An 11,731-nucleotide genomic window follows, 5' to 3' on the forward strand; every position below is an offset into this window, starting at 1 on the left:
CACATATTCACATGTCATCCCACAAAAATGTGCAATCCCAGTCACTTCCCTGGAGTTACCAGGAACCCAGGTAATGATAATTCTGGGGTGGGGAAATAACAGTGAACAATGCGGGTATCTTGTAACCTCTGCCTAAATACTAAAACTTTCCAGCACACAAACATCGCTGCTGGCACAATACAGTGAACAAGGGGATGCCTTCAAAGATGTGTAATGGTGGAGATACTGAGTGGTGCAGCTGTGGTTCTGTGGCATAGATGAGATCTAAAGGTGGCGGTGTGATTTAATGCATAAGATGTGTAATGGTGGAGATTCTGAGTGGTGCAGCTGTGGTCCTGTGGCGTAGATGAGGTCTAATGGTGGAGGTGTGATTTAATGCATAAGATGTTGTGTAATGTTAGAGACATGGTGTGGTGCAGCTGTGGTCCTGTGGTGTAGACGAGGTCTAATGGTGGAGGTGTGATTTAATGCATAAGATGTGTAATGGTGGAGATAAGTTGTGGTGCAGCTGTGGTCCTGTGGCGTAGGTGAGATCTAATGGTGGAGGTGTGATTTAATGCATAAGAAGTTGTGTAAAGGTGGAGATACTGAGTGGTGCAGCTGTGGTCCTGTGGCGTAGATGAGATCTAATGGTGGAAGTGTGATTTAATGCATAAGACGTGCAATGATGGAGATACTGAGTGGTGCAGCTGTAGTCCTGTGGCGCAGATGAGTTCTAATGGTGGAGGTGTGATTTCATGCATAAGATGTGTAATGGTGGAGATAAGTTGTGGTGCAGCTGTGGTCCTGTGGCGTAGATGAGGTCTAATGGTGGAGGTGTGATTTAATGCATAAGATGTTGAGTAATGGTGGAGATACTGAATGGTGTAGCTGTGGTTCTGTGGCGTAGATGAGTTCCAGTGGGGGAGGTGTGATTTAATGCTTAAGATGTGTAATGGTGGAGATTCTGAGTGGTGCAGCTGTGGTCCTGTGGCGTAGATGAGGTCTAATGGTGGAGGTGTGATTTAATGCATAAGATGTTGTGTAATGTTAGAGACATGGTGTGGTGCAGCTGTGGTCCTGTGGTGTAGACGAGGTCTAATGGTGGAGGTGTGATTTAATGCATAAGATGTGTAATGGTGGAGAAAAGTTGTGGTGCAGCTGTGGTCCTGTGGCGTAGGTGAGATCTAATGGTGTAGGTGTGATTTAATGCATAAGAAGTTGTGTAAAGGTGGAGATACTGAGTGGTGCAGCTGTGGTCCTGTGGCGTTGATGAGATCTAATGGTGGAGTTGTGATTTAATGCATAAGATGCTGTGTAATGGTGAACACACTGAGTGGTGCAGCTGTGGTCTTGTGGCGTAGGTGAGATCTAATGGTGGAGGTGTGATTTAATGCATAAGACGTGCAATGATGGAGATACTGAGTGGTGCAGCTGTAGTCATGTGGCGTAGATGAGTTCTAATGGTGGAGGTGTGATTTCATGCATAAGATGTGTAATGGTGGAGATAAGTTGTGGTGCAGCTGTGGTCCTGTGGCGTAGATGAGATATAATGGTGGAGGAATTATTTAATGCATAAGATGTTGTGTAATGGTGGAGATACTGTGTTGTGCAGCTGTGGTTCTGTGGCGTACATGAGTTCTAATGGTGGAGGTGTGATTTAATGCATAAGATGTGTAATGGTAGAGATACTGAGAGGTGCAGCTGTGGTCCTGTGGCGTGGATGAGGTCTAATGGTGGAGGTGTGATTTAATGCATAAGCTGTGTAATGGTGGAGATACTGAGAGGTGCAGCTGTGGTCCTGTGGCGTAGATGAGGTCTAATGGTGGAGGTGTGATTTAATGCATAAGATGTTGTGTAATGGTAGATTTACTGAGTGGTGCAACTGTGGTTCTGTGGCGTAGATAAGATCTAATGGTGTAGGTGTGATTTAATGCATAACATGTGTAATGGTGGAGATACTGAGTGGTGCAGCTGTGGTTCTTTGGCGTAGATAAGGTCTAATGGTGGCAGCGTGATTTAATGCATAAGATGTGTAATGGTGGAGATACTGAATGGTGCAGCTGTGGTTCTGTGGCGTAGATGAGGTCTAATGGTGGTGGTGTAATTTAATGCATAAGATGTGTAATGGTGGAGATACTGAGTGGTGCAGCTGTGGTTCTGTGGCATAGATGAGATCTAATGGTGGCAGTGTGATTTAATGCATAAGATGTGTAATGGTGGAGATAAGATGTGGTGCAGCTGTGGTTCTGTGGTGTAGATGAGATCTAATTGTGGAGGTGTGATTTAATGCATAAGATGTTGGGTAATGGTGGAGATACTGAGTTGTGCAGCTGTGGTTCTGTGGCGTAGCTGAGTCCTAAAGGTGGAGGTGTGATTTAATGCATAATATGTTGTGTAATGGTGGAGATAAGGTGTGGTGGAGCTGTGGTCCTGTGGCGTAGATGAGTTCCAATTGTGGAGGTGTGATTTAATGCATAAGATGTGTAATGGTGAAGATACTGAGTGGTGCGGCTGTGGTTCTGTGGCATAGATGAGTTCCAATTGTGGAGGTGTGATTTAATGCATAAGATGTTGTGTAATGGTGGAGAGACGGTGTGGTGCTGCTGTGGTTCTCTGGCGTAGATGAGGTCTAATGGTGGAGGTGTGATTTAATGCCTAAGATGTTGTGTAATGGTAGAGATACAGTGTGGTACTGCTGTGGTTCTCTGACATAGATGAGAGCTAATGGTGGAGGTGTGATTTAATGCATAAGATGTGTAATGGTGGAGATACTGAGTGGTGCAACTGTGGTTCTGTGGCGTAGATAAAGTCCAATGGTGGAGGTGTGATCTAATGTATAAGATGCTGTTGGAGCTAATATTTGGTGCAGCTGTGGTCCTGTGGCATAGATGTGGTATAATGGTGAAAATGTGACTTAAAGCATAAGATGCTGTACAATGGTGGAGATACTGTGTGGTGCAGCTGTGGTTTTCTGGCACAGATGAGTTCTAATGGTGGAGGTGTGATTTAATGCGTAAGATGTTGTGTAATGGTGTAGATACTGAGTGGTATGGCTGTGGTTCTCTGGGGTAGATGTTTTCTAATGGTGGAGATACTGTGTGGTGAAGATGTGATCTGTTGGTTAGTTGCAGCCTCGCTGAGGAGATTTTGTCTAGAGGTGTAGGTATGGTCTAAGGGGATGTGATATAGTGATATGTTATAGTGGTAGTTCCATGTGGATATTTTTTGTGACAGAGATCTGGTCCAGTGATGTGATGTGGTCTAGCGGAGGGTATGCGGTCTAGTGACGAGATATGGTATCATGGTCAAGGTGTGGTCCATCGGATGATGTGTGCTCCAGTGATGTAAATCTAGTTTAGTGAAGGCAATGTGTTCTACTGGTGGAGGTAAGGCCCTGTGGAGGAGACGTGAAATAGGGGTGGAGTAGTAGATGTGACATAGGGGTGGAGATGTGGCCTAGTGGCGGAGTAGTGATCCTGTGAAGGAGATGTGCTGTAGTGACCAAAATCTGGCATAGTGACAAAGATGTATTTTTGTGGTCACTGAGGGTGTTGCGATGGAGATAACGTGGCCTTGTAACAAATCCTAGAGATAGGAACTGGGTCTACAGGAGGGGATGTGGCCTAGTTGTGATGTGTGGCCCTGTTAAGTAATATTACCTAATTGGGAGGTGAACGTCTGATGGAGAGGTGGGCTAGGTGTGTGGCTGTGTTCTATTAGTGGAGTTGTGGGCTTGTGAAAGACATTTGGTGTGATGATGGCATTATGGGGCAGTTATTTTGATATTTCCTGGTTCCGTGGTCCTGCGGAGCACCAGGTCTGGCGACTAATGATGGAGATGTGGACTAGTGGAGGAGATGTGGTGAAGTTAGGGAGATGTAATCCAGTGACACAGGGGAGGTCCTGGAGATGTGGTGAAGTTAGGGAGATGTCATCCAGTGACACAGGGGAGGTCCTGTGGAGATGTGGTGAAGTTAGGGAGATGTAATCCAGTGGCACAGGGGAGGTCCTGGAGATGTGGTGAAGTTAGGGAGATGTAATCCAGTGACACGGGGGAGGTCCTGGAGATGTGGTGAAGTTAGGGAGATGTCATCCAGTGACACAGGGGAGGTCCTGTGGAGATGTGGTGAAGTTAGGGAGATGTAATCCAGTGGCACAGGGGAGGTCCTGGAGATGTGGTGAAGTTAGGGAGATGTAATCCAGTGACACAGGGGAGGTCCTGGAGATGTGGTGAAGTTAGGGAGATGTCATCCAGTGACACAGGGGAGGTCCTGTGGAGATGTGGTGAAGTTAGGGAGATGTAATCCAGTGGCACAGGGGAGGTCCTGGAGATGTGGTGAAGTTAGGGAGATGTAATCCAGTGACACGGGGGAGGTCCTGGAGATGTGGTGAAGTTAGGGAGATGTAATCCAGTGACACAGGTGAGGTCCTGTGGAGATGTGGTGAAGTTAGGGAGATGTAATCCAGTGACACAGGAGAGGTCCTGGAGATGTGGTGAAGTTAGGGAGATGTAATCCAGTGACACTGGGGAGGTCCTGTGGAGCTGTGGTGAAGTTAGGGAGATGTAATCCAGTGACACAGGTGAGGTCCTGTGGAGATGTGGTGAAGTTAGGGAATGTAATCCAGTGACACAGGGGAGGTCCTGGGGATGTGGTGAAGTTAGGGAGATGTAATCCAGTGACACAGGGGAGGTCCTGGAGATGTGGTGAAGTTAGGGAGATGTAATCCAGTGACACAGGTGAGGTCCTGGGGAGATGTGATGAAGTTAGGGAGATGTAATCCAGTGACACAGGTGAGGTCCTGTGGAGATGTGGTGAAGTTAGGGAGATGTAATCCAGGGACACAGGTGAGGCCCTGTGGAGATGTGGTGAAGTTAGGGAGATGTAATCCAATGACAGAGATGAGGTCCTGTGGAGATGTGGTGAAGTTAGGGAGCTGTAATCCAATGACAGAGATGAGGTCCTGTGGAGATGTGGTGAAGTTAGGGAGCTGTAATCCAGTGACACAGGTGAGGTCCTGTGGAGGTGTGGTAAAGTTAGGGAGATGTAATCCAGTGACACAGGTGAGGTCCTTTGGAGATGTGGTGAAGTTAGGGAAATGTAATCCAGTGACACTGGTGTGGCCCTGTGGAGATGTGGTGAAGTTACTGAGATGTAATCCAGTGACACATGTGAGGCCCTGTGGAGATGTGGTGAAGTTAGGAAGATGTAATCCAGTGACACATGTGAGGCCCTGTGGAGATGTGGTGAAGTTAGGGAGATGTAATCCAGTGACACAGGTGAGGCCCTGTGGAGATGTGGTGAAGTTAGGGAGATGTAATCCAGTGACACAGGTGAGGCCCTGTGGAGATGTGGTGAAGTTAGGGAAATGTAATCCAGTGACACAGGTGAGGTCCTGTGGAGATGTGGTGAAGTTAGGGAGATGTAATCCAGTGACACAGGTGAGGCCCTGTGGAGATGTGGTGAAGTTAGGGAAATGTAATCCAGTGACACAGGTGAGGTACTGTGGAGATGTGGTGAAGTTAGGAAGATGTAATCCAGTGACACATGTGAGGCCCTGTGGAGATGTGGTGAAGTTAGGGATATGTAATCCAGTGACACAGGTGAGGCCCTGTGGAGATGTGGTGAAGTTAGGGAGATGTAATCCAGTGACACAGGTGAGGCCCTGTGGAGATGTGGTGAAGTTAGGGAGATGTAATCCAGTGACACAGGTGAGGTCCTGTGGAGATGTGGTGAAGTTAGGGAGATGTAATCCAGTGGCACAGGGGAGGTCCTGGAGATGTGGTGAAGTTAGGGAGATGTAATCCAGTGACACGGGGGAGGTCCTGGAGATGTGGTGAAGTTAGGGAGATGTAATCCAGTGACACAGGTGAGGCCCTGTGGAGATGTGGTGAAGTTAGGGAGATGTAATCCAGTGACACAGGGGAGGTCCTGGAGATGTGGTGAAGTTAGGGAGATGTCATCCAGTGACACAGGGGAGGTCCTGGAGATGTGGTGAAGTTAGGGAGATGTCATCCAGTGACACAGGGGAGGTCCTGTGGAGATGTGGTGAAGTTAGGGATATGTAATCCAGTGACACAGGTGAGGCCCTGTGGAGATGTGGTGAAGTTAGGGAGATGTAATCCAGTGACACAGGTGAGGTCCTGTGGAGATGTGGTGAAGTTAGGGAGATGTAATCCAGTGGCACAGGGGAGGTCCTGGAGATGTGGTGAAGTTAGGGAGATGTAATCCAGTGACACGGGGGAGGTCCTGGAGATGTGGTGAAGTTAGGGAGATGTAATCCAGTGACACGGGTGAGGTCCTGTGGAGATGTGGTGAAGTTAGGGAGATGTAATCCAGTGACACAGGAGAGGTCCTGGAGATGTGGTGAAGTTAGGGAGATGTAATCCAGTGACACAGGTGAGGTCCTGTGGAGATGTGGTGAATATAGGGAGATGTAATCCAGGGACACAGGTGAGGTCCTGTGGAGATGTGGTGAATTTAGGGAGATGTAATCCAGGGACACCGGTGAGGTCCTGTGAAGATGTGGTGAATTTAGGGAGATGTAATCCAGTGACACAGGTGAGGTCCTGTGGAGATGTGGTGAATTTAGGGAGATGTAATCCAGGGACACCGGTGAGGTCCTGTGAAGATGTGGTGAATTTAGGGAGATGTAATCCAATGACACAGATGAGGTCCTGTGGAGATGTGGTGAAGTTAGGGAAATGTAATCCAGTGACACAGGTGAGGTCCTGTGGAGATGTGGTGAAGTAAGGGAGGTGTAATCCAATGACACAGGTGAGGCCCTGTGGAGATGTGGTGAAGTAAGGGAGGTGTAATCCAATGACACAGGTGAGGCCCTGTGGAGATGTGGTGAAGTTAGGGAAATGTAATCCAGTGACACAGGTGAGGTCCTGTGTAGATGTGGTCTAAAAATGGAAGTGAGATTTTGAGGATAGGGTGTAGTCAAATAGTGGAAGTGGAGGAGGATGTGGTTTTAGGGTGGAAATGAGGTCTTGTGGATGGTTTGAGGACTAGTGGCAGAGATGTGGTATGATGCTCAAGATGCGGCCTGTTGGTGCTGGTGAAGCATGCGGTCTAGTGATGGAAATGTAACTTAGCGAACGGGATGTGGTCTAATGGTGGTGACGAACACCTGTGGATGGTGCATGGCGTAGTGATTCAGCTGTGGTGCACTGGTGGTGATGTAGTCCAGGGGTGGAGGTGCGGCTCTACGGAGGATGCCAGTCTAGTGGCTGAGATGTTGTATAATGTTATGTTATGTTAGCTTGTTTTGTATAGCGCACAGCTGCCTCAGCAAAGAGGTGTCCCAGCGCTGAAGCAGAACATAGAGGCTGGAAATCAGAAGAAGGCACTAGGCTCTGGGGAAAAGATGGGTTTTAATAGCCCTGCGGAAAGCCATGTAGTTCTCCATGGCACGGATGGGGGTGGCGATGTATGATGTTGGTGTAGTCCAGTGGAAAATATGTGGTGTAGGGGTGAAAATGTGGTATAGCTGAGAAGATGTGGCGTAGTCGGGTAGACTTGGTGTAGTGATAGTGACGTTATCTAGTGATGGGTTTTCTGGTGCAGCAGAATAGATGTATTCTAGTGGTTTGGCCTTTCTTTGTGGAACCTGGTAATCTGAGTACTTTCCAAACTGGCAATGTGTGATCCTGGGCAAATCACTTCATCTCTCTCTGTATCCCATGCTTGTTAAGCGAAAGACAAAAAGCTTTTGCAAGTTGTCCGGATGAAGGCATCGGGTCCTATAAAGGACACGTGCTTACCTGAAATCGCTGTAGGGGTGTATAATCCAGAATCCCGCCTTTTTCACCCTCTGCTGCTCGATCTCCACCGCCTTGTGGCTCCCGAACATGCGCAGGGAGAACTTGTTGATGGCCGGCTGCAGCATGGCCCCGAACTGCCGCTGCATGAAGGTGTACTGCCCGGAGCTGGGGTCCTCGGCGTCCGGCACGATCTGCTCGCCCGCCTCGGACTTCTGCTCGCCGCCCTGCTTGTCCAGCGAGGCCCGGGCCGGCGAGGACACCCCCGAGGCCGGCGGCTCGGCCTGGCCCGGGCCCGAGGTGGAGCTCTTGGCGCTGGAGAGGGTGGTGCAGGCATCCTCCGAGGGCAGGTGGGCCTCCCCGTCCACGATGGGCTGCTTGTCCCCCAGCTCGCTGTCCTGGGAGGCCCGGTTGGGCAGGGAGTGGAGGCTGCCCCGGCCCCTCCGGCCTTCCTTGGCCAGGCTGGCCTTGCGCTGGCCACGGGTGCCCAGCTCGGCATCCATGCCCGGCTCTCGGAGGCGAGCGCTGCTTCCTCAGGGGGCCCTCCTCACGTTTCCTTCAAACGCCCTTGCCCGCAGGTCCGCCCCGCCGTCTGCGGCGAGCTGCATCCTTCCCGGAGCTCCCGGAACGCGCCACGAACCAGGGAGGCGCCCAAGTCCATTGGGGTCCGGGTGCCAGCTGCCCGGTCAGGAGGGGTGCGTGAGTGCCAGGCAGCTGCACTTTCTGCTTCGCATCTCACCTTGGCGGGCGCCGAGCCCCGGCTTCAGCTGAGGTGTGCAGAATTAATCTGGTTCTAAGCCCCCTCTGGCATCCTCTTAGGGACGGTCCGGCTGTGGCGCACCCCGGCTAGGCAGAGGTGAGGGCAGCGGCTGCGGCGAGGAGAGAGGGCGAGCAGAGAGAGAGAGGATGGATGGAGACGGAAGGGATGTGCATCTCTGCAGAGGAGGATGCTGGCGGCTCAGCAGCGTCAATGCTGCCCTCCAAAGGCCTGCGAGAGCATCTCTGCCGGCGCTGGTACCCAGCGCTCTCCAGGCGCGCTGTCAGTGCTGACGGGCAGCTGTCAGGCGCTGCTTTTATGGCACGCGTGATGCAAATGTTCCTTCGTTAACCCGAGCAGCAGCCGGGAATTCACAGATATAACTGGCCTCCTCTTCATCAGGGAGGTTAGGATAAGAGCAGAGCCCCTCTCTCTGTGTGCCAGGAATTCACAGATATAACTGGCCTCCACTTCACCAGGGGGGTTAGGATAAGAGCAGAGCCCCCCTCTCTGTGTGCCAGGAATTCACAAATATAACTCGCCTCCTCTTCATCAGGGGGGTTAGGATAAGAGCAGAGCCCCCTCTCTGTGTGTGCCAGGAATTCACAGATATAACTGGCCTCCTCTTCATCAGGGGGGTTAGGATAAGAGCAGAGCCCTCCTCTCTGTGTGCCAGGAATTCACAGATATAACTGGCCTCCACTTCATCAGGGAGGTTAGGATATGAGCAGAGCCCCCCTCTCTGTGTGCCGGAAATTCACAGATATAACTGGCCTCCACTTCATCAGGGAGGTTAGGATAAGAGCAGAGCCCCCCTCTCTGTGTGCCGGGAATTCACAGATCTAACTGGCCTCCACTTCATCAGGGAGGTTAGGATATGAGCAGAGCCCCTCTCTCTGTGTGCCGGGAATTCACAGATATAACTGGCCTCCACTTCATCAGGGAGGTTAGGATATGAGCAGAGCCCCTCTCTCTGTGTGCCGGGAATTCACAGATATAACTGGCGTCCACTTCATCAGGGAGGTTAGGATATGAGCAGAGCCCCCCTCTCTGTGTGCCGGGAATTCACAGATATAACTGGCCTCCACTTCATCAGGGAGGTTAGGATAAGAGCAGAGCCCCCCTCTCTGTGTACCGGGAATTCACAGATATAACTGGCCTCCACTTCATCAGGGGGGTTAGGATAAGAGCAGAGCCCCTCTCTCTGTGTGCCGGGAATTCACAAATATAACTGGCCTCCACTTCATCAGGGGGTTAGGATAAGAGCAGAGCCCCTCTCTCTATGTGCCGGGAATTCACAGATATAACTGACCTCCACTTCATCAGGGGGGTTAGGATAAGAGCAGAGCCCCCCTCTCTGTGTGCCAGGCATTCACAAATATAACTGGCCTCCACTTCATCAGGGAGGTTAGGATAAGAGCAGAGCCCCTCTCTCTATGTACCGGGAATTCACAGATATAACTGACCTCCACTTCATCAGGGGGGTTAGGATAAGAGCAGAGCCCCCCTCTCTGTGTGCCAGAAATTCACAGATATAACTGGCCTCCACTTCATCAGGGGGGTTAGGATAAGAGCTGAGCCCCTCTCTCTATGTGCCGGGAACTCACAGATATAACTGGCCTCCACTTCATCAGGGGGGTTAGGATAAGAGCAGAGCCCCTCTCTCTATGTGCCGGGAATTCACAGATATAACTGACCTCCACTTCATCAGGGGGGTTAGGATAAGAGCAGAGCCCCCCTCTCTGTGTGCCAGGAATTCACAGATATAACTGGCCTCCACTTCATCAGGGGGGTTAGGATAAGAGCTGAGCCCCTCTCTCTATGTGCCGGGAACTCACAGATATAACTGGCCTCCACTTCATCAGGGGGGTTAGGATAAGAGCAGAGCCCCCCTCTCTGTGTGCCGGGAATTCACAGATATAACTGACCTCCACTTCATCAGGGGGGGTTAGGATAAGAGCAGAGCCCCTCTCTCTGTGTGCCGGAAATTCACAGATATAACTGACCTCCACTTCATCAGGGGGGGTTAGGATAAGAGCAGAGCCCCTCTCTCTGTGTGCCGGAAATTCACAGATATAACTGACCTCCACTTCATCAGTGGGGTTAGGATAAGAGCAGAGCACCCCTCTCTGTGTGCCAGGAATTCACAAATATAACTGGCCTCCACTTCATCAGGGAGGTTAGGATAAGAGCAGAGACACCCTCTCTGTACGACCACTTATTGTACACAACCAGTTCCAAAGCAATGTTGAGCTAATGATGATCAGGACGAGGGAGGAGGGGAGCTCCATTGAAGACAATGGCTGGGACATACCTTCTGGGACAACATTCCAATGTTTGTCTTTATTCACCTTGTTCTTTTGGGATCCAGAATAGCGTGCTACTCGCCAAAAAGCACTTCGATGCCTCTTCAGGGGAAGTAAGCTCTATATAAATACACCCAAGGAGATGATGGAAGGAGCGCGGAACCTTTTCAGACACCCACCCCAGTCACAGATCGGGGTTGAATCCATCACTCCACCACCCCAGTTCAGACCCAGCCATATGCAAATCAGTCTTGACCCTGCTTCTCATGGGAACAGTCCAGCCCGAACTGCCAACCCAGGTCTTCCCTGGAACGGAAACACGCATCCTGGGACCGGGTTCAGGGTAACACCCCTCATCAGCCAGGCTAGCTTGAATCCAGTGGCAAAGTGAGTAAGGGACCCACGACTTGGCATACACTGCCAACTTAAGGAAAACAAAGCAAACACAAGGAGATGATGGTCAGAGCGCTGAAACTTTTCAGACACTCACCTCAATCACACCCCAGAGCTAAAGAACAATGATGGATTCAACCCAGATCTGTGATTGGGGGTGAGTGTCTGAAAAGTTTCAGTGCTCCGTCCATCATCTCCTTGTGTTTGCTTTGTTCGGCCTAAATTGGCAGGGTATGCCTAGATGTGGGCCCCTTGCTCACTTTGCCACTGGATTCAAGCTAGCCTGGCTGATGAAGGGTGTTACCCCAAAACCGGTCCCAGGATGCTTGTTTCTGGTCCAGGAAAGACCTGGCTTGGCAGTTTGGGCAGGAACAGGGTGAAGACTGGTTTGCATATGGGGACGTGGCAAGCAACATAGCCGAGTGAGATGTGTCCTCACAAAGCTCCGGCCAAAAGCTGAAGATCATAAAATAATCCGGTAGTCCCGTGGTGGGTAAAAAGTTACCCTGAATCCGGAGAACAGCAGTA

At 50.5% G+C, this 11,731-nt stretch overlaps 1 protein-coding gene across 1 annotated transcript in view; it reads right to left on the minus strand.

Annotated features, from left to right (window-relative positions):
* HCN3 (hyperpolarization activated cyclic nucleotide gated potassium channel 3) overlaps window positions 1-7,896 on the minus strand; it is a 243,194-nt gene extending 235,298 nt beyond the window's left edge. The window contains exon 1 of the mRNA XM_078669532.1: window positions 7,751-7,896. Coding sequence (XP_078525658.1) covers window positions 7,751-7,896 — 146 coding nt within the window. The remainder of the gene's footprint in view (window positions 1-7,750) is intronic.
* Window positions 7,897-11,731: the final 3,835 nt, after the last annotated feature.

This window comes from Lissotriton helveticus, chromosome 12 (assembly GCF_964261635.1).
Source record: "Lissotriton helveticus chromosome 12, aLisHel1.1, whole genome shotgun sequence".
Classification (NCBI taxonomy): domain Eukaryota; kingdom Metazoa; phylum Chordata; class Amphibia; order Caudata; family Salamandridae; genus Lissotriton; species Lissotriton helveticus.